The following is a 22,583-nucleotide window of genomic DNA, read 5'->3' as shown; positions in this document are numbered from 1 at the left end:
TGTAAATATATTTTCTGTGATGTCTAGTCCACAGTTTGAGACTTAAATAAAGAAACAACATTTACTATTCCTAAGAAACACTGATGTTCATATCATCAATAATTGCATTTAGAAAGACAGACAGTTTGCAAATGTAACACTAACATCTGTAGAAACCGAACCTTGTGTTAGAAGCCATTAAGTTTAAAAACCATACAGCTGTGTTAATCTTTGAAGCTGTTCAAACTTGTCAAAATATTCTGGGACAATAAAAAAGTGTTTATGGTGAAACATTTTGACTTTTTGTTGATGAAAAAGTGCATTTGCTTCCGCTGTGATTTTAGTATTTTTAGTTAGAGCTTGAGTAGCTAAGCATAAAAATATACATCACATGTCCACACCCCAAACAGGAAGGAATATTAAGCAAGTTAAAGAATTGGGAAGTTAAGGAGAAGTCAGTCTGCAGTTTCTGTTGCAGTGGATGAGATCTCGACTGTAGGTTTCAATCTAAAAACTAAACCTCCATTGAGGAAGATGTTGGTATTTTGACAGAGAAAAGGCTTGTGGCTAGTGACATTTAACTTTGGAAATAAATATCTCCTAAACTAAACATCTTTAGCAAAAACAAGGTACAACTTAGAAAGATCAACATCTTTTCAGTAGTTTAAAGCTTAGATGCAGCTGCACATATGCCGGAGCAGTAAGCTTTGAAAGTTGAGGAGGTTGGAAGAAAGTCCCATAGAAACCCATTTATTTTAAAATGCATGAAAACGTTCATATGAAATCAATTATTTCAGACATCAACAATGAAAGATGTACTAGCATGCATTTCATTAAGAAGATGTACATTTTGCACTGCATGTTCTTAGTTAGCAGAATTAATGAGGCCTTAAAACATACAAATATGTTTTCCAATATTGTAATAATCATTCACTAACATATAAACCCCTCTAACCAGGCTCTTTGCTCTTTAACAAATATCTACTTCTTCCTATCCAGACATTTAGACCAGGATGGACTGGTAATCTGGCCTACCTTCAAATGCCCGGTGGGCTGACATCATTTCAGGGGTAGCTATTCTGAGACTAATATCCCCCATCAAATAATGCTCCCTCTACAGACACAATTTATATTTCACCACTACTTCCTCCATGTGTACTGTAAGGAGATGTGGAGCATGTTGAAATACTATATTAGGCCATCTTTATTTAACATATCAGGGAAAGCATATTCTGATGATGATGATTTTTTGTGTTAGACTTTGCTGACGATCATCCACTGTCCCCCCACAAAATAATTTCTTCAGACGGCTTTAGTAAGCCTATTAAAATATATTATTGTCTTGTTGTCATTGCCCCGATCTTGTGCAATGTTACGTCTCATGGGCTAAGTGTTTCGTCACACTCCTTATCTGAGCCCTTAAATGGAAGAATGGTGTATTGGTGAGGGGTGTCCATAGACAGGGCCAATTTTTTGTCCCTGTCCAGCCATGATTTGGACTCATGCAGCTGAAAAAGGTCACAAGGCCTAGTTTTAGCAGCAGTTATACATGTGCTGATGTGCATTTTCCGTGTGTTTAATTTGCATGTATATATTCACTAGCAAGGACTGCACAATCAACAGGTATGATTAAATGATTTATTGATGATCGAAACAGAAGAAGTACGTGGCTTGCGGTTGCCGAAGAGACATTCGAAAGCGTTATACCCCTTATAATCCTATGAAGAAGAAGAAGATCAGGAGGCAGGACAGAGAAAGGGGTGGGATGCAGGATACGAGAGGGAAGGGGAGGAGTTAGGACGTGTGGGTATTTATGGAAATGCTGGCGATGACCTGGTTGATGTGTGGTCCCGCTCCTGAAACTCTGCTGATTAGCACCACTTAATGCACTTCGTACAATTTTGAGGTACTTGAGTGTTTCCATTTTCATGCTACTTCACTACATGGTGTGGTCATGGACTCAGACCTGAAGGAGACCTTGAGGAGCCACATTAAGACAATTACAAAGTCAGCATACTCTCACCTGAAGAATATATCAAGGATTAAAGGACTTATGTCTCAGCAGGACCTGGAAAAACTTATCCATGCATTTATCTTCAGTTGACTCGACTACTGTAACAGCGTCCTTACTGGGCTTCCTAAGAAATCCATCAGACAGCTGCAGCTGATTCAGAACGCTGCTGCTCGAGTCCTCACTAAGACCAAAAAGGTGGATCACATCACTCCAGTCCTGAGGTCTTTACATTGGCTTCCTGTCTGTCAAAGAATTGATTTCAAAATCCTGCTGTTAGTTTATAAAGCACTAAATGGTTTAGGGCCAAAATACATTTCTTCTTCTGCTTCGTTATGAACCATCCAGACCGCTCAGGTCGTCTGGGGCAGGTCTGGTTTCTGTCCCCAGAGTCAAAACTAAACAAGGAGAAGCAGCGTTCAGTTATTATGCTCCGTATATCTGGAACAAACTCCCAGATAACTGCAGGTCTGCTGAAACTGTCAGTTCTTTTAAATTAAGACTGAAGACTTTTCTTTTTACCACTGCCTTTAACTAGTAGATTGATAACTTACACTGCACTGTAACTTTTATTATATTTTAATGTGTATTTTTTCAATTTCCCTATGTTGCTTTTAAACTTTTTTATATTTCCCTGTTGCTTTTATGTTTTATGTGAAGCACTTTGAATTACCTTGTTGTTGAAATGTGCTTTACAAATAAACTTGCCTTGCCTTACATCTCAGAGGGAAATGATCCCGGTCCACTTTTCTCCTCTCCTGTGCCCACGCTTGTTGTTGCTGTTCTCCATCCATCCTCCAGATGGACTTTTTATTGCTTGGATACGAAATGCATTCAGAGACCAAATATTTCAAAATCCCTGAGCTGTTTTCTCACTCAAACTCAACCAAAACTCGAACCCCTCATTTCATTCCCAGATGACCTCTATGAAGACTTGTGCCAGGTGAGGCAAAGGGGGGGCAAGTGAGGCGCCGTCTCTTCCAGTCACAGGAATTACTAGACAAACATCAAAGAACAAAATCCACTACAGAAGCTGGACCCGAGGAAAGGGAGGCAGGTGAGGCCGAGTCCAGAAGGAGGACGTGGAGTTTCACAGTCTCTTCCAGCCACAGAGTGATTTACAGTCTGTTTCTCTGTAGTGCACAACCTGGTTAAAAGTCACAGAGAAAAGAGAAGAAGAGGAAGGAGGACACACCGAGGGAACCACCAGCTGTTTCTTAGAACAGGACTCACTGAGAACAGAAAGGTATGGAGACCTCAGCTGTTTATAAAGGCAGTGTGGTGGATAATCTTTGATTTGTTACAATGCATCTATGTAATTTATGGCATAATGCATAGTGACGCAGGAAACATGAAGCATCTCAGGGCTCAGTTTAGCCTCTCTGTGACTCTGAAAGGCCTTTGCAGATACTCCATAGACTCCAGCCAAAAGTTTGACACACAATACAGACTTCTTAGATATTAGAGAGCTGAAAACCAGATGTTTTCTTGTTGCTACTTGTTTGATTTGAGCCAAAACCTTCAAACTGATCTACCACAGCGATGCTCACACTGTGCAAAGCAGAATTCTCGCCAAGATCAATATTGATTGTTCTTGTGGAGACATTTATTGGAATATTGGTGGAAGTCTCTCCTAATGTGGTAAAAGAGAGACTCTGGACCGGGCGGGGTTTGTCTATATAATGTTTGGATTTTTGAAACTACTTCAGTTCTTTCTGCAGAAATTAACTCTGGTCTTTTTGTGTGAGTTAATAAAAAAGAAGATCTTCAAAAGCTCAGATCTGTCTGCTTCATTTTATTGATTCGGATTTATTCGAATCTTCTAAAAGAAACGCAAAGAAGAGAATTTCTTTTTCAGCTCTTAAAGGCTTTTCATCCGACCTGAAGCTCGTCTGTCTCTGTCGGGGAAACATGAGGACTCTGGTGACCATCCTACTTCTGACTCTCGTCTGCTTCCTGAGTTACAGCTCTCTCTTTTTTTTTCCTGTTAGTGAAATATAAAGTATCTGATAATGGAAGTACTCAAACACAGTGAAAGTACTTCAAGTTGCAACTCTTTTTAACATTAATTATTTATTAAATAATCAACAATCAAATTTAATGTCATTAAAAAAACATCAAATGAGAAGTTCACAGTCAAAACCAAACATTTGCTAAATATATTATTATAACAGTTATATATTAATTCACTAACAATTGCTTTAGCAATTTGAAGACTACAGAGGAGGGAGCTGTTCAGTTATTTTGAATATCACACACATCACAGAGTCTAGACCTGCTCTTTTATGGGGATAACAGTTTTTGTGATTTGGCGCTATATAAATACAATCTAATCAAATTGACCTGAAGGTAAAAAAAAAGAGGCTGCTACTGTAAAAAGTACAATTTATAGTACTTTTACTTATATAGGACTTTATACTTCATTACAATTCAGAGGTAAATATTTTAATTCTTACTCCACTACAGTAGCACTACACTACAGCTGTACAGTTTTTTTGCAGATTCACATTTTACAAGAAAATAAATATACAGAAGTTCAAAAAAAATGGTGCAGTTACAGATTATATTAAACTACATTATACAGAGTAAAGAGCTCTAAAACAACAAAAAAACATCTTAGATGTTTATGCATCAGCAGTACAATAGAATACGACTTTTTAACAATTGTTAGTGTAATAATCTAATAATTTAATATACACTCAGTTCAACAGTCCTGCAACAATCCTCCTTCGTGAGGTGTTGACTCAGGTTTCATTTCGGTTTCAGTTTTAGCTTCTTTGAGTCAGTGACCCTTGTGATTCTAACATGTTCAGCATGTGTTGTGTGTTTCTTACAGAGTCACGACTGTGTGTGATATAAAGATTTGTCTTGATCCCAGATGGCCCTGGGCAAAGAATCTGTTGAAAAGTCAACTGCCAACTCGCCACCATCTGCCCCCTCCAGTGTTGCACGGCGTACATGGAAAATTTTGGATGTGTGAGGGTGTTGTTCCTTTGAGTATCATAACTAAATGTAGATTATGTTCTTTATGAACATGCCTGTCACTGTCTGTCAGCCCTGCAGCTGATTAATTAATGATGATTATACACAAAAATATCTTTGTAGGTTAAAGGTGCTGCTTTTAACTGACACCGTGACCTAAATAATAACTTCTAAAATATCAAAACACACCAGCGGCTTCTAAGAGCCAAACTCCTCTTTGAGTCCTGAGTTGAGACACTGAGAGACACTTTCAGGCAACCCGCTTACGCTGTTTAAAGGTTGAAAGATTTAGTGGCACCTTGAAATGAGGTTAGAAATTGCAACAAACTGTCTAGTCTACCCAGTTTACTCAAGTACCGTATTTAAGTACAATTTTAAGGTACTTTACTTGAGTATTACCGTTTTCTGCTACTTGATATTTCTACTTCACTACATGTAAGAGGGAAATGCTCTGCTTTTTACGCCTCCCGGTCCACTTTTCTCTTCTCCTATGCCCATGCAGACCTTTGCTGTTCTCCATCCATCCACCAGATGCCCTCGGACTTTCCCTCATCTGCCCTGCATCTGGCCCTCCTTCCTCGCTCGCCTGTTCTCATTTCCAATAATCGGACCCATAGTACACCAGGTCATTTGCACAGTGACCCGTTACTCTTCAGCTTTAGATTACAGGTTGGGTTTTTTTTACAATTGCTAAGCCACATTTCTCTAAACAAGTTCACTTTTTCAAAACTCTACACACAGAAAAATGCATTTAACAACCACGACGAGCCCCTCATTTTATTCCCAGATGACGTCTATGAAAGACTTGAGCCAGGAAAGGGGGCAGGTGAGACGAGAACATTTTCATTTTCATCCAGTCGCAAAGTGGTTAACAGTCCGGCCCAGGATGGAGTCACTTCTCTCTTAGTGTGCTTAGTTACAGGAGTGTTTCTGTAACTAAGCACAGTGAGAGAGGGAAATGGAGGGTGACAGAGGTGTAGGCCCTAATCCTTTCACAGATTACCTCTATAAAAGACTTGTTCCAGGAGAGGAAAGGCGGGCAGGTGAGGCTGAATCCGAAAGGTTTTGCAATTGTACAGGACGACATGGTGTTTCACCCTCTCTTCCAGTCACAGACTTTTTGTGAGCCTTTGCTCTGTGACACAATGAATGCTGGATGTCTGGACACTGACAGACTGACAGGGATGGATCAAATGAAAGAAAAGATCCTTACAAGAGAGGGTAGAAGGTGTGATGTGGATGAGAACTTGTGGCCACATGCAGACGACAGGGTTGACCAGCACTGTTGTATTTCTATATTTGTAGCTCTGTAGCATGTATGTATATTGAACATGTATGGTTTTGTACTGAATTACTTTCATTTTGAATTTCTCTTTGTAAAAATCAGAAAAATCTGATTCAGTTCTGATTCATCGCTGTGACATTTACTGTAAGGCAGCACAACCGGAGTAATAAATAGATATGTGACCTTATTTCTGTTGTAACTGGATCTTGCTTCATGCTAAATAAATACCATAATCTGCTCGTCTGATCAGAGAGTCGTGAGAGAGGTGTTTAACCATGCAACAGAGAGTCACAGAGGGGAAACAAGGAACAGAGTAAGAAGAACAAACACAGAAGCACCGTGCCTCCGCTCACCTCTCCACCCGGATGCAACAGCTGCCTCCACCTGAGTCAGAGGATCGCTGAGCTGGAGGGCCGAGTTTCAACCGTGCACCAGAGCTGCGAGGATGAGCACCGCACTGACTCAATAGTTGCCTTAGCAACATCCAGGCTGGCTGAAAATTACATCACTCTCCCCTGGCTTGGCACTACCACCATCGGAGAGCCAGAAATATTGAAAGCTCCACCAGTCCCCCTGGAAGATCCCTGGCCCAGCCTGGCCAACATGTTCTCATCTCAGATAGACGTTTTGAGAAAACTGACAAAGCGTCTATATTTGACAAGGTGCCCTTCATCGTCTGTATGCAACACCTTTAGGTTTGGGAAAGGATCGTGGTTTTGGTTAGGTTTAGGAAAGGATCATTGTTTTGGTTAGGGTTGGGAAAGTATGGTGGTTTTGGTTAGGTTTAGGAAAGGATCATGATTTTTATTAGGTTTTTGAACAGATCCTGGTTTTGGTTAGGTTTGGGAAAGGATCGTGGTTTTGGTTAGGTTTGGGAAAGGATCGTGGTTTTGGTTAGGTTTGGGAAAGGATCGTGGTTTTGGTTAGGTTTAGGAAAGGATCATTGTTTTGGTTAGGGTTGGGAAAGTATGGTGGTTTTGGTTAGGTTTGGGAAAGGATCATGGTTTTGGTTAGGTTTGGGAAAGGATCGTGGTTTTGGTTAGGGTTGGGAAAGGATCATTGTTTTGGTTAGGTTTGGGAAAGTATGGTGGTTTTGGTTAGGTTTAGGAAAGGATCATGATTTTTATTAGGTTTTTGAACAGATCCTGGATTTGGTTAGGGTTGGGAAAGGATCGTGGTTTTGGTTAGGTTTGGGAAAGTATGGTGGTTTTGGTTAGGTTTAGGAAAGGATCATGATTTTTATTAGGTTTTTGAACAGATCCTGGTTTTGGTTAGGTTTGGGAAAGGATCGTGGTTTTGGTTAGGTTTAGGAAAGGATCATGATTTTTATTAGGTTTTTGAACAGATCCTGGTTTTGGTTAGGTTTGGGAAAGGATCGTGGTTTTGGTTAGGGTTGGGAAAGGATCGTGGTTTTGGTTAGGGTTGGGAAAGGATCATTGTTTTGGTTAGGTTTGGGAAAGGATCGTGGTTTTGATTAGGGTTGGGAAAGGATCGTGGTTTTGGTTAGGGTTGGGAAAGGATCATTGTTTTGGTTAGGTTTGGGAAAGGATCCTGGTTTTGGTTAGGTTTTTGAACAGATCCTGGTTTTGGTTAGGTTTTTGAACAGATCCTGGTTTTGGTTAGGTTTTTGAACAGATCCTGGTTTTGGTTAGGTTTAGTTGGGTTTAAATCAGTACATTATCTGATGGTGAATGGGTTCCATTGGAGGTCTAGAGGCCACCAGCCTGTCGAATATGCTTCTTTAGAGGTTCGCATGTACATATTTTTAAATTGTGACGTTATCTCTATTTAAACATGCAAAATAATTAAATGTATCTTTCCTTCCACTCAGGCCTTACAGTCACTTACATCGTCCTACCGAAATGAGGTCATATCACAATACGCTGCCATTTAGAAGCTGGAGGGGATGGAGGGAGGGGGTGGAGGGCAAAAATGTTTTCTCACCCACCCTCGCAGTTTCTCTGTAGTGCGAAAAATAGCCCTTGAGACAAGTGACAGAGAAAAGGGAAGAAGAGGAAACGGGGGAACCACCTACTGTTCTTAGAACAGAACTCACCGCCTCAGTTCAAGTGAGGTAGGGACCTTGCAAGAGTTTATGGTCCAGTGATGTTCCCTTGAATGTCACACCACAGTCCAACAGAGTCCTCTTCCTTGGATGACATACGCCATGATGAGGGATATACCACGCCATGCCTCTGCCAGGATCCTGCTGCTGTTTTGTAGGTTTTCTTTGCATAACCTAAACTAATCATCTCGTTACGGAACGTTGTGAACTCATGAAACTGTTGCTCAGGAACTTCACCTCAGAGATATTTAAATATATATAGGATATATAAAAGTTTCCTAAGGTTCTCAGTCATCCAGGTCATAGTTATCCAAGGAAGGTTAAAAATCAAGGGCAACTTTGAGATACTCAAAGACATTTCGCCTCTCATCCAGAACTGAAGAAGCCTCTCGAAACACAGTATGTACAGGGGCATCTAAGAAAATTAGAATATTGTGAAAATTTTTTTTTTTGTTGTTAGTTAAGTCAAAAAGTGAGAATTTCATATATTCTAGATTCATTACTGAAATAGCTGAAATTCATTAGTGAAATAGTTCTAGATCTTCTTTGTTTTAATTTAGTTGATTACGGCTTATTAACTCATTCACCGGTAGTGTTGTAGTACTCCAGACCGGTCTTAAGACCACTTTTTGATGGTCTTGGTCTCGTCTCGGACTCGACCGCATTTGTACTCAGTCTTGTCTCGGTCTCGGACATTGAGGACTCAGGATTTTATTTCAAGACCATATGGGAATATCAATAAATTGCTTTTGCATTGTCTGATTTATTTGTTAAAATCCTAACTTTGACTGGATGTAAAACGTATTGCTTCAAATGCAACCAATAACCCTAATTTAACATATATTGTTAAATTGTTGTATTATTAACATATAGTCACCCCTCCCTGCGATGCTTACGTTGATTTCAGCTCTTAGTGTTTGTATGTGGGTGTTTTAATGGGAACAGAAGATCAATTTGAGAAGAACCTGTGATCTCGTTCCACATTTTATTGTATGTCATGTAATGTGGGGAACTGGTCTTGGACTTGACTCGGTCTGGCCCTCCCTCGGTCTTGGACTTGACTTGGTCTCGGTTTGGGCGGTCTTGACTACAACACTACTCACTGGCTCATTAACGAGGCCCGGGTCCGTCTCTGACACTCCCTCCTTCCCTCTCAAATACTGTATATCTTTGCACATGTAAAAATGATTTCATTTCACATCATTGCACATACCTGGTATATTGCACATATTTGTTGTGTTGTTAAGTGTTAATCGTTATTCTTTTATATTTTATATTTTGTCAATTTATATATTTACATCATCTATCTGTTCCACATTTATATATTTCTACATTTATTTATGTCAACTCTGCTCGTCAGCTTGTGGAAATCAAAAATCCATATCTCAAAATATTACAATAAAGACTAAAACAGAAATGCCGACCTGAGAAGAGCCTTCAATCTCTCAGTCTGGTTCAGTGCACACAACCACAATCATGGCGAAGACCCCTGTCCTAACAGCGGTCCAGAATATATTTACTGACCCCCGTCCACAAGGAGGGGAAGCCACAGAAGGTCACTGCTGAAAGTGCTGGCTGTTCACAGAGTGCTGGATCAAAGCATATTGATGGAAACTTTATTGGAAGGTTAAAGTGTGGTAGGAGAAGGTGCACAAGCAACAGAGATGATCGCAGCCTTGAGAGGATTGTCAAGCAAAGAACTTTGAGAAGCTTCACAAGAAGTGGACTGAGGCTGGAGTCATCAAGAGCCACCAGGCACAGACATGAAATCCAAGTGTCACATTGTCAAGCCACCCCAGAGACAACGTCAGAAGCGTCTCACCTGGGCTTAAAAGAACTGGACCGTTGCTCAGCGGTTTCTGGGATGCACCTGTATATATACTGTATGTGTGTGAAGGTTGTCAGTCATCCAGGTTATAGTTATCCAAGGAAGGTAGGAAACCTCTTGAAACTCTATTAGTTTCTTCAATCTAGGCCCTTAAATTTTAATCTACATTTGATATATATATATTTATCATTATATATACTGTATCTATATGTGTGTAGTTTTTTTCTCAGAAACCTATTGAATAAGCATCTTTAGAGGTTCATACACATATTTTTTTATTGTCCCTATACAGACATGCAAAAGAGTGAAATGCATCTTCCATTACCCATGAGGTCACTAAACTCGTCTTACTAAAAATAGGAGATCTTATCATGTCTTATCATCACATCATTGACATCTGTAGGAGGTATGAAAGAATGCCGGGGGGAGGGAGGGGCGGGGGACAAAAATGCGCTCAAGGGCAGTAAATAGCTTGTGTAACAAGTGACGTAGAAAAGAGAAGCAGAGGAAACAGAGGGGGAACCACCAGATGTTCCTTAGAACAGAACTCACTGTGAACAGTATGGTGATCTCAGCTGTATATAAAGGCTGCACAGAGCAGGTCTCCAGCACAGATCAGCCCTGAACATTGAAGGCTTTTCATCTCGTCTGTCTCTGTCGGGGAAACATGAGGACTCTGGTGACCATCCTACTTCTGACTCTCATCTGCTTCCTGAGTTACAGCTCTGCAGGTCAGTAACTCTGCTGGATTTATCTTTGAGCTGTCGGTCTAAACTGTGTTTAGGAGACAAACTATTAAATGTTTGTGTTTGTGTTCACAGTTGGAGTTGCAGCAAGTATCTTGATGAAGAAAATATGCTGTCCAAACTCCACTCAGATGTATATTCCTAAGGGAAAGATAACAGACGTGGCGATGACCCCGAGTGACTGTGAACAACAAGCAATTGTGTAAGTATACAAAGACGCTGAATTAGATTGTTCATGTTATTCACATGTAGCCCTTTGTTTGCTAAAGCAACAACAACGCAATTTAAAGTGCTTTACATAAAAAATAAAAGCAACACAGGGTAATATAAAAAGACATTTAAATAAATTTCAAAAGTGTTAAATAGAAAACAAAAACAAGACAAGTGGAAGTGCAGTAAAAAGTAAAATGATTGCAGTGTGAGATATTAACGCCTAACATATGTTTTTAAATTTAACAAAAAAGGCAGCGGTAAAAAGAAAAGTTAGAGAGTTTCAGCAGACCTGCAGTTTTCTGGGAGTTTGTTCCAGATATATGGTGCATCAAAACTGAACGCAAGTTTAGTATTGACTCTGGGACAGGAAGCAGACCTGATCCCAGACGGCCTGAGAGGTCTGGATGGTTCTTAACGTAGCAGAAGATCAGAAATGCATATTGGCCCTAAACCATTCAGCAAACCAGCAGCAGTAACTGTAACCCTTTACTGGTTAAATTTGACTTTAATTTTCCTTTTAAGTGTATTTTAATTCTTTGGTTTTTAACTGTTGTTAACTTGTTTTAACCTGATGGTTTTATGACTGTCTGTTTTGTTTTTTCTGCCCTTGTGAAGCAGATTATAAGATGAGTTTTCAAAAGTTTAAAAACAAAGATCATAATTATTTTCAAATCAATTCTACAACAGACAGGAAGCCAGTTTAAAGACCTCAGAACTGGAGTGATATGACCCACTTTGTTGGTTTTAGTGAGGACTCAAGCAGCAAAGTTCTGCATCAGCTGCGTCCTTAAACCCTTGACATGTTCTTCAGGTGACAGCTGGCATTGTCGAGATATCTGGCTTCGTTTTAAACATTACAGACTAAAGCTGAGCGCAAAAAGTACAATATTTCCGTTTAGTGAAATAAAAGGTTGCTGATAATGGAAGTACTCAAATACAATGACAGTACTTCAATACTTTCTTAAGTATTTATAAAATAAGCATCCTTAAAAACTGCAGTGCGAAGCTCACAGCCAAAACTAAACATTTAATAATATTATTATTATAATACTTAAAAAACTTAATTCACTAACAAATTCAACTTCAGAGTTTCCAAAAGTTACTTAGCAGATTTAAATTTTCATATTAAAACATGATGCGTTGCAGATTAACATTGTGTATTTGTGATTCTGACGATGTGCAACGTGTGTTGCAATTAAAGCAATAACTACAGGGCACCTTTAGGGTAAAAGTAAAACAACTTTCTATAAGGATCTAGCTCCTTGTATAGTTTTAAATTAAATCAAACTTCTTTATATTGTGGGGTTATTTAATAACGCTTCATATTTTCTAAGGGTTTGTATATAAATCTTTCTGTAGCAGCACAAAGTATCGTCATGTAGTAGACTCGTGTAGTGAGTGAGTAAAATGAACTGTGTGTTTCTTACAGAGTCAAGACTGTGTGCAATAAGAAGTTTTGCATTGACCCCAACTCAAACTGGGCGAAGAATCTGTTGAAAGAATTTAAGAAGTCAACTGCCAACAACTCGCCACCATCTGCCCCCTTCAATGTCACACGGTGTACATAGAAGGTTTAAAAAAGTGTGAGCGTGTTGTTCCTTTGAGTGTCACAATTACATGTATATTATGTTCTTTATAAACATGTCTGCCAGCCAACAGTAGATTAATTAATGATGACTATAAACAGAAGTATCTTTAACTGACACTGTGGTCTTGGAAAGTTTAAAGTAAAAATGTGAAAACTCATCTTAAAAGGCCTGAACTAATGTATTACTGCGTTTGCCTGAGTTTATATGAATTCATTTTCTATACTCAAATATGTACAGCGTCATCCAAACTTAATGTTTCAGTCATTACAGGAGAACATTTGAAATGAATGTTTGTTTTTGCTACACAAAGTGCTGACCCTTTCTAAATAAAAGCTTTAGTTTTGTATTTAGTGTTCTGCTCTCTTTATTTTGAAGGCCGTGAGTCAAGAGCATAAAGGCTGTTAATATTTACAATAAACTATATATAGTATAAAATGGGAATTACCTCTGAGGTTGAATTCCCCAGTGTGGGAAGTCTATCTTAAGGACAATTTTGAGGTACTTCACTTGAGTACTTCCATTTTCTGCTACTTTATATTTCAATTCCAATACAATTCAGATGGACATTGTGTACTTTTTACTTCACAACATGTATTTAATAACTTAAGTTACTTTGCAGATTCAGATTAATAATATAAAATATAACCAACAATCAAATGATGATGTTTAATCATTGGTTAAGTTTAGACTTTATTGATTCCCAGGCTACACAGCAATATATAAAGAGGCAATTAAAATTATCTTCACCTTTAAAAACTGCAACATTAAGTGAAGAACACAACAATAATTATACATCAGCAATATGATAATACATTTTATACATTAGTCTGAAAGGGGCCAGTCTGCTCAATGAGTACTTTTACTTTTGAATGTTGATGTAAGTGAACTTCTGTGTTGAGCTTGCAGAAATATAACATTAGTTCATTCTGGTAGTATTTAAATAGTTGCATTAAAATCATCTAATAATGGTAATAATATTAGTGGGTGTTGCTGTTAAAGTTGCTGAGATGCTGTGATATATTTCACATGTTTTTTTAATTTTATTTTAATGTGCAACAGTATAATGATTGCAGCAGGTTTGCACCACGAGTGATTTGACTTGTTTTGATATTCGATTTAAGCTTTCAAGGTCAATTAACGGACCTTTAGGTCTCAAAGATGCATTGATTGATTTTTTGGTAGATAAAACCAAAAACACAGAAAAACAAAATATTGTTAAAAATTGTTTGAACTTAGTCATAAAGTTTGCTCACATTATCATTCTGGCCAGACACTTAGGCCCGGTGTGACCTAAATTCCAAATGTAAGCCGCTTTGGATAAAAGCTAAATGAGTAAATGTGAAGGTGATACTCACTCGTGGACTTCCTTATGATGTCACGCTCCACCATTCAACTTCTCAGGCGGCGACATGCGGAGGACGAAACCCTTGGCTTTGCAACAGTCCAGCGTGCGGCGGGAGAAGATCGACCCAGCCAACAAGGAGACCAGATGACTCGAGTCAACAGCTGTTTCTCGGTCTGCGTTCTGTACTTGTGTTCTTTTGGACTTGTGAAACGTCATCAGTCGCAGCTCAAGTATAGTGAAACACCAGGATGTTTTCTCGCTCTGCCCGTTTTACCGAGCCTGCATCGGTGGTGACTTGTGTGGACCAAGTATTAGGGATGCACCCAAATGAAATTTCTTGGCCGAAGCCGAAACCAAATATAATGAAAGAATTTGCCGAATACCCAACAAGTACATTCACATTTTTGCCCTTTGGTCAAAATGTGCTTTTTACTCAGTGTTTCACACAGGATTTGCAGAGACTATGGTGCTCGGGTGCGCTAAATTCATCAAGTCCGACCCAGTTTGATAAATAATGTTGTACTGACATTGATTTGACGTTTTTGGAGATCCCGCTGCTGTCCCAATTGCTGTATGACGGACTGTGGCCACCTGTTCATGGGAGTTTGTACTCCCGAGCCGAGCTTGCCAAGTCCGAGCTTCCAAGTACAGAAGCCCAAACTTGGTGAACTCGGTATTGAGAAACAGTCAATGTCAATGTCCTGCAAGCCCAAGTCAGAACTTACCTGGCGCAGAACACTCAAGAGTCAGAATCAAACTCTTCTCACTGCCTTCGCTGTTGAAGTTGGCCGTTTTCACATTGTCAGGTGAGTCATTTTCATACAAGTAGTGTGAAAGCACACATGGAAACACATGCGTCTTAGAGTCACCCATCTGGAACCCATCTGTCGCCCCACAACACAGCCCACCATCACACCTCAAACAAGGTGTTCTTTCATAAGCCCCAGAGTCACGGCATGCTTCAGTTTAACAGTTCTCACCTTTTAAGTGACCTCATTTCCGCCCCATTTCTCCACAGAGGCCAACATTTGCAACAAATTCTTCTCCTCTGCAGTCTGACATGCAAGAGGCGCATTTTCCCAGAAACCCCCTGAATGCGTCAGTACTTAAATGAGATGCTTGATTTCATTGCTGCCAAGAATGAGGTCGTGACACTGACCTTCCATGATGAGCAAGGGGACAGACGTTTGACAATCGCAACTGATGTAGGAGAGGCGGATTTCGACCTGAACCAACATGGAAAGCGGTTCAACAGCATCGTAGATCAACACGTCGGTATAGGGAAGGTCAGCAGTAGCAGATGGTCTGGGTATTTTGAAATATCGCCATAGGGAAGTTTCCCGGCTGACGCACAGAACTGTGAGTAAATGTATTCAAGGTCTTCATCTTGATCTTGTTGGGGACATGTCATCTGGCTCTCCACCAGTCCCCTGCTCACGTGGGCCAGTTAGTTTCCCTGAAGATGGGGAACACCAGGCTCTAACGGGGGAAGGGGGGCAGGGCAAGTCACGACTTGATGTCCAGCAGCGTGACAGCAGAAGCAAAGATGTTCAAGCCTACAGTGAGACCATAGGTGTCATTTACACCACATATTTCTAGATTTCTGAATTGTCACCTACCAGTTGATTTTTTCCTTTTATATAAATAAATTGGAGCAGAAAATGTCTCTAGAATGCAGAAAATGAAGTGTTTAAAGCTTAAGATTTTCCCCTAGACCCTGCGCTCGTATATATATTTCAGCACTTCATATTTCTTCAAAATACTGTTAAAAATCTTCTCATCTCGTTCTCGTGCGTCGTCACGTCTCCTGATATGAGCGAGACACAGGGCCTTTCTCATTTCCCAAATTTGTGCCTCCTCGATCCTCGAGGTGCATTTTAGGACTTGAGATGTCCTTCAAGATGGCGCGCTGAGATCGATTTCTGGGTCACAGGCTCGAGCGATCGAGGAGGCACAAATTTGGGAAATGAGAAAGGCCCACAGTGTCATGGTCAACACCGAGGGCGTTGAAGTTGGGGGAGAAGTGGGACTGATTACCCCGGGCCCCAATGGAGGAAGGTCCCTTGAAAAGCCTGGAATGAAAAGTTTGTTTTTGTTTGCATCGTTTTTATTTTTAAGCACGTAGTTTCATAAGTACATTAAAACTGGCTGAATAAATCGGTTGAGAGAATGAACTTTGTTTAATATAAAAAATAGTGGAGGCTCTGCGGCCCGTCTCATCACTTACTACTAGGATTCATCTCTAAACGGTCTAATCGAGCAGAGTGACGGCTGATGCTGGAGCATCAACATGCCTCGTGACAGTTACGTCTGTCCCCAAGAAAGAGAAATCAAGGTACCAAAAAAGAAAAGAAAGAAAGCAAAGCGAAGGAAAACAGTTGCCAACTAATTTCATTCCAAAGAAAGCTGGGCACAATCACAAGTAGCAGGTTAAAGAACGGTTAAAATCTCACACTGATTGAACCAATCTACTGTGCAGTAACAGTAATTAACGTAATTAAATAGCCTTCTTTGGACCTGCAACTTATCTAATAGAGAAATTAATTATACATGGTATTACTTTATCACACATTTACATGAGCAACTGCGTAACATTTAAGTCACAGCCTACAGAAGACACTCAGTCTGGCCTCAGTGAATTCCCCCCATGCAGCTTTGTGTCTAAACGCTAATATCACAGTAATTTTTGTTCAACAGAGACAAAATGAAAGAAGAAAATATGGGGAGGGAAGGAAGAGGTGGTAGGACAAGAACAAGTCATTGTTGGACTTATCAATGTTTCCATTGTTTCTGGTTTGAGTGAAAGTAATTGTGCCAGCAACAGTGTTTAATAAGTTCAGCAGAGATACAATAGATAGAGGCTCTTCAAAACACTCCATCTGTGTCTTCATAACAACAGATGTCAGTGTGATGAGAGTTTGCTCGGTTTCAAATTCATCAGTGGACAAACTTGCAAACAAATTCATAAATGTTCCATTTAGCATGAAATAATAAAAAATTTAATGAAAGGCGACATTTAGGTTTTTTTTTTTTCTCACAGAATTAAGTTATCATACCAGATGAATGAAAACATAGACTAATTAGTGATATTGGTGTCCCATAATCTGAAGCCGTAGATAATAGTATGAAAACACTGCAGTGGTGGAAGTAGATACAGTATCTCACAAAAGTGAATCCACGCCTCATATCTTTGTAAATATGTGATTAAATCTTTTCATGTGACGACACTGAAGAAATGACACTTTGCTACAATGTATAGTAGTGAGTGTGCAGCTTGTATAACAGTGTAAATTTGCTGTCCCCTCAAAATAACACATCACACAGCCATTAATGTCTAAACCACTGGCAACAAAAGTGAGGACACCCCTAAGTGAAAATGTCCAAATTGGGCCCAATCAGCCATTTTCCCTCCCCGGTGTCATGTGACTCGTTGGTGTTACAAGGTCTCAGGTGTGAACGGGGAGCAGGTGTGTTAAATTTGGTGTCATCGCTCTCACACTCCCTCATGCTGCTCACTGGAAGTTCAACATGGAAAATAACTCTCTGAGGACCTGAAAAAAAGAACGGTTGCTCTACATAAGGATGGCCGAGGCTGTAAGAAGACTGCCAAGACCCTGAAGCTGAGTTGCAGCACGGTGGCCGAGACCATACAGCGGTTCACCAGGACAGGTTCCACTCAGAACAGGCCTCGCCATGGTCGACCAAAAAGTGCACGTGCTCAGCGTCATATCCAGAGGTTGTATTTGGGAAATAGGCGTCTGAGTGCTGCCAGCGTTGCTGCAGAGGTTGAAGGGGTGAGGGGGGTCGGCCTGTCAGGGCTCAGACCAGACGCCGCACGCTGCATCAAACTGGTCTGCATGGCGTCCCAGAAGGAAGCCTCTTCTAAAGATGCTGCACAAGAAAGCCTGCAAACAGTTTGCTGAAGACAAGCAGACTAAGGACATGGATTACTGGAACCATGTCCTGTGGTCTGAGACCAAGATAAACTGATGGTGTTTTCTGCAAAGCACTTTGAATTGCCGTGTTGCTGAAATGTGCTATACAGATAAACATGCCTTGCCTCCCGACAACTAAAGTGGTTCTAGTGCCTAAACCTAACCAAACTGCAACGTTTGATGGTAAACACTAGTTTTATGATGAAAGTCTAACTTGATGTTCCATAATTATTACTGCTAACTTGACCGAGAGGCCCTACACGTGAAAAAACTATGCTAAAGGGGAACCCAGGGCGACCCAAAGGGCTCTTGTCCAAGCCTTCATACAGTTCGTCCCAACCTCCTAGTTGGGAGTGACAATGTGTTGAAGTATAAAGTAGCATGAAATGTAAACACTCTAGGAAAGTACAAGTACCTTGTATTTGTACTTCATTACATAATTACATTCCACCACTGCATGCACGATAATGATTGTTTCACACCTTTTCCGCTGATCTACAGGTGGCGGTCATGCGCCAAGAAATGCAAAGACAGTGAAGAAAAAGATGAGTGCACGCTAGTAAACGTGGAAACAATGTAAGTTTCAAACATTTTAAGAAGGAAATGCATTCAGCACATCCGTTAGAGCTCGAGGAAAATAGCACTGAATGAAAACACAACTTTAGTTTGTTTACAAGAAAAAGCAGTAACATTGACAGGATCTAATTTATAAACAGCTCTGAGTGGCTGAAAGTCACTGTGTCATATGCAGAGTACAGGAAAGGACTCATGTTGAGGTATTTTTTTTTTTTACATTACTAACTGGGTCTTTCATTTAGTAGGTAAAACTAAGAACACCATCTAACCCACCAGGTCCTTCAATCAAAAGCTCAGCAGTCACTAACATCTGGTTCGAAAGCTCTTGCAACTTTCTCCCTCGGTATATTAACCTTTACTTTTCTAAGGTATTTTCCCTTTTGGGTTCCTTAAATAATTAAACTAGCAGCATATGGTCTGATATGGTCAGAGTGTGAGGTTTTGTTTGTCAGGACAACTTACAAACTTTCATGCAAAGTGAAAAAAACATTCATCCCCTGAGGAAGTTAAAAATACAAGCAAAAGCATAAAAGAGTTTATTTAATATTAAAAATGACTGGAAGTTTGACAAACAGCGACACTAGAGGAGCTACAAGATGTTCGATTGGAGGATGAAATTAATTTGCACATTAAAGGACCGTTAAAAATGCACGCCTTCAACACAGCTGCTCACAAATCATCTGTCTTCCTGTCCAGGCAGCCACTAATTTCCACTAAAAAAATCAACATGACACATGTGCTGTGTGATCTACCACAGTGAAGATTTAGTCACTTTTTATTTGCTGTGTCTCAATTCGTGCCCTTCCAGTGCACTATTAGAACCCGGATGGTGCACTTATAATGGTCAAAGAGTGTGGAAAGCCAAGATAGCGACGGAGGAAGCTGCAACGGTTTCAGTCATAAAAGTTTTTTAGTAATTTTTTAGTAATTGCTAATATAATTGCATTGAAGTCAACTGAGAAAACAAGCCGGGGGCGAAAATCACATGCTAATGTTTGCGATAATGAGCCACCTGGTTACAATTTACCCCTAAAAAGAAGGAGAAGAAGCAGTCAGATGTTGCGATTGTCATTTCTGTTAAGTGCATCACATCCGTGTTCGATTTGAGACAACACTACTCTGTAGCACTACACAAATAAGTACACAGTGTATTGCATGTTAGTGTACTAACGGAAGTATGCGAATAGAGACACAGCTATGGTCTCAAGTTGCAAGTTAAAGCTCTTCTTCAAGGTGCATTTAAGGTCACTCCAACATCCAAAATGTGAGAGTTGGTTACATGAACACAGGACAAACAATAAGCAAACAATGAAGCTATGGACAGGATAAAGTGAACGTCTCTCGTCTGTGCTCCTATTATTTGTCGACTTGATACAAAGAAGAATTGTATTTTTTAATCTGTAGTAACATCGGCCCTTAGATTAATGTTTTATACTGTCGATACTGATACCTTCGTCATTTGATTGGTGTCTTACGAACTAAAATATCTTACTTAACGTGCAACAGGTAGTTCAGCAGCAGCGTTACCTGATGCTTAGCCCTGTCTGTGATTTGAGCTCTCCTTATTTCGGCTGCTCCGACATGAATCGCAGAGTAACGTAGAGTTTTAACAGTCTGGTTATTTAACGTCACGACAACTGGACCCGTGAAAGAGAGACAGCTAACGTTAGCTAGAACCCCTCGTTTTCTATAAAGCAGAACGAACACATGTACGAAAACACCTAAAAGTTAACACAATCAAGCTAGGCTAAGCTGAATGGGGCACGTACATAACAACACGATACTCCAAATATTTGATAATTGTAAAGGGACAGATGTATAAAAACGCTAACAGCTGACAGCTTATGCTGTGTGAGCTTGTTGAAAAAGCTTTTTATCAACATCCGAAGGCTAAACAGCATGACAGAGTCTCCTATCAACGCTGGCAAACACCCATATATATATCCAATATTTATATATTGCACATGTTAGCCTGATATATACTGTGTGTGTGTGTATATATATATATATATATATATATATATATATAACCACTTTTTTTTTTAAGTAGAAAAATGTGCACAATAGCTGCAGCAACATCAGGGGAGAGCAGGAGGAGTTGAGCCAGTTTTTTTTTCTTTAGGCGTCTTTAAAGTGAAGACAACAATAATGTCTCCAACTAAAAAAATTTGCAAATATTTCAGGATGTGGCGCATCGATGGGAATAAACACTTTGGATCTAAAGTAAACAGTTTTTAAAATATGACCTTCCAAAACAAAGTGGTGGAGGATAAGTTGAGCCACATGGGGGTCAGGGACGTCAATGTCATTTAGGGATGCACTGAAAGCCGAAACTGAATACAATGAAACAATTTGCCAAATACTTAATACCGAACAAGTACATTCACATTTATTTTGCCTTTTTTTATTTTTTACCACTGCATAAATTAAATAGTCAAAATAAGCTTTGCCCTCAGTGTTTCCCACAGGATGTGGAGAGACTATGGTGGGGGGGGTCCGGGGCCCGAGAGGGTCAAGTAAATTACATGTGTCCATTTACTTTTAATGGACACATGTAATATGTTTTATACTTTTTGTGAATATAATCCAATTAATCTTATTTCCATCCTCTACAGACGCCTTATTTAGAAAACCAGACGTTGTCACATGTGTTTCCTCCTCGCGCTAAATTCACCCAGTCCGACCCAGTTTGACAAATAATGTTGTATGTGGTTCTCGTGCGGCGTAACATGAAGACTTCACAGCCTCTCTTCAGGTAGCTGCACTTGTCTTTGTAAAGAGACAAACTGACAGGATAACGTCTCTAACCTGCCTGTCAGCTCGCTCTGGGCCGCTTCAGTGGATTTACCATAAAGGCTTGAATACGTGTGCACTCCAAATTTAGGTGCGGCTAGCTTAATTGCCTTCTCACAAACGAGTGACAGAGACACTCAAAGCAGTTATTTTCTAAGAAGTCAGCCACAGATTGAGTGGATGTTCTCGGAGACAATTCAGCAGAATTCCACACTGCCGACATGTCAGCCTAATTGTTCGGTAAAATTTCTTCTGACATATTAGGCCGAACACCGAAAGCACTTTTTTTTTTCTATTTTCAGCTAATTAATTTCGGTGGCCGAACATTCGGTGCATCCCTAATGAAATTTCATCATGCAAACTGAAATGTTAGTTCATAACATTTCACTGAACTTTTTGACGGGTCTCCTATTTGGTTTATATCAATTTATCACTTTTTAAATCCTGTTGATCTCCTTTGCCACCTGACGTATGGACTTCCCGTTCTATACCTCTCCAACCGCTGTGTCCAAATCCACAAGAGGAGTTGAAGCTCTGTCTGTCCTCCATTTACAGAAGCATGGCATGGTGGTTTCTGGTCTAAAATTCACTTCGGTGATAAAAATGTAAGAATGCAGTGCGGAATCACTGTAAAATAGCTGGCTCAACTTCCCCCAGGTCTTTTGTCATGCTAACAGTATAGCCTCATATTCCTAAAGCTCTAACACGTGTGAGATTTGTTCAAACTTGTCTGTAATTGTTCAGACACAAGAATCATGACTCCTTGAACATAAAATGTGATCACTTATTCCACGGGCCTCACAGGGTCAGTAAATTGGATGACCAATTTTGTCTATGGCTGCAGAGAAACAAGGGCTGGCTCAACTTCCCCGCAGGCTCAAATCACCCCGCTCTCCCCTATTGTCATTAAAGGTTTATTATGTCGTGATGCACGTAATGAAAAAAAAGCTTAGTTTAACCTCATAAGTGCTAGATAGAGTTTGTTGAAAGCTATTAAAGCATGAATCCAGAACACAAAATATAAATAAAGTGTAACACAATATAACAGTCCTTTAGAGTCTAAATGTGCTTATATAGGAGAGAGTGTGTTGTCACCATTTTTAACATGTACTGAGTGGATGAAAGTGTCTGCCTGCGCTCTTCCTGGTCCGTCAGAAAGCTGTAGATGGAAGTGTGGATGGATGATTCCTGCTGGACATCCGCCCGTCATTGTGTTCCTTGGACACAGACGTGAGC

The 22,583-nt window shown here is 40.0% G+C and overlaps 1 protein-coding gene across 1 annotated transcript; it reads left to right on the top strand.

Moving 5' to 3' along the window:
- The first annotated feature begins 10,755 nt into the window (after window positions 1–10,755).
- Window positions 10,756–13,042, top strand: LOC123959388 (eotaxin-like). Its single transcript, XM_046033400.1, has 3 exons — window positions 10,756–10,881; window positions 10,972–11,098; window positions 12,539–13,042. The coding sequence occupies exons 1-3, from the start codon at window positions 10,818–10,820 to the stop codon at window positions 12,675–12,677; spliced, it is 330 nt and encodes a 109-aa protein (XP_045889356.1). The 5' UTR covers window positions 10,756–10,817; the 3' UTR covers window positions 12,678–13,042.
- Window positions 13,043–22,583: the final 9,541 nt, after the last annotated feature.

This window comes from Micropterus dolomieu, linkage group LG20, assembly GCF_021292245.1.
Source record: "Micropterus dolomieu isolate WLL.071019.BEF.003 ecotype Adirondacks linkage group LG20, ASM2129224v1, whole genome shotgun sequence".
NCBI classification, from domain to species: domain Eukaryota; kingdom Metazoa; phylum Chordata; class Actinopteri; order Centrarchiformes; family Centrarchidae; genus Micropterus; species Micropterus dolomieu.
The sequence above is the reverse complement of the archived record's forward strand: the minus strand, read 5'-3'. Positions and strand labels throughout refer to the sequence as shown.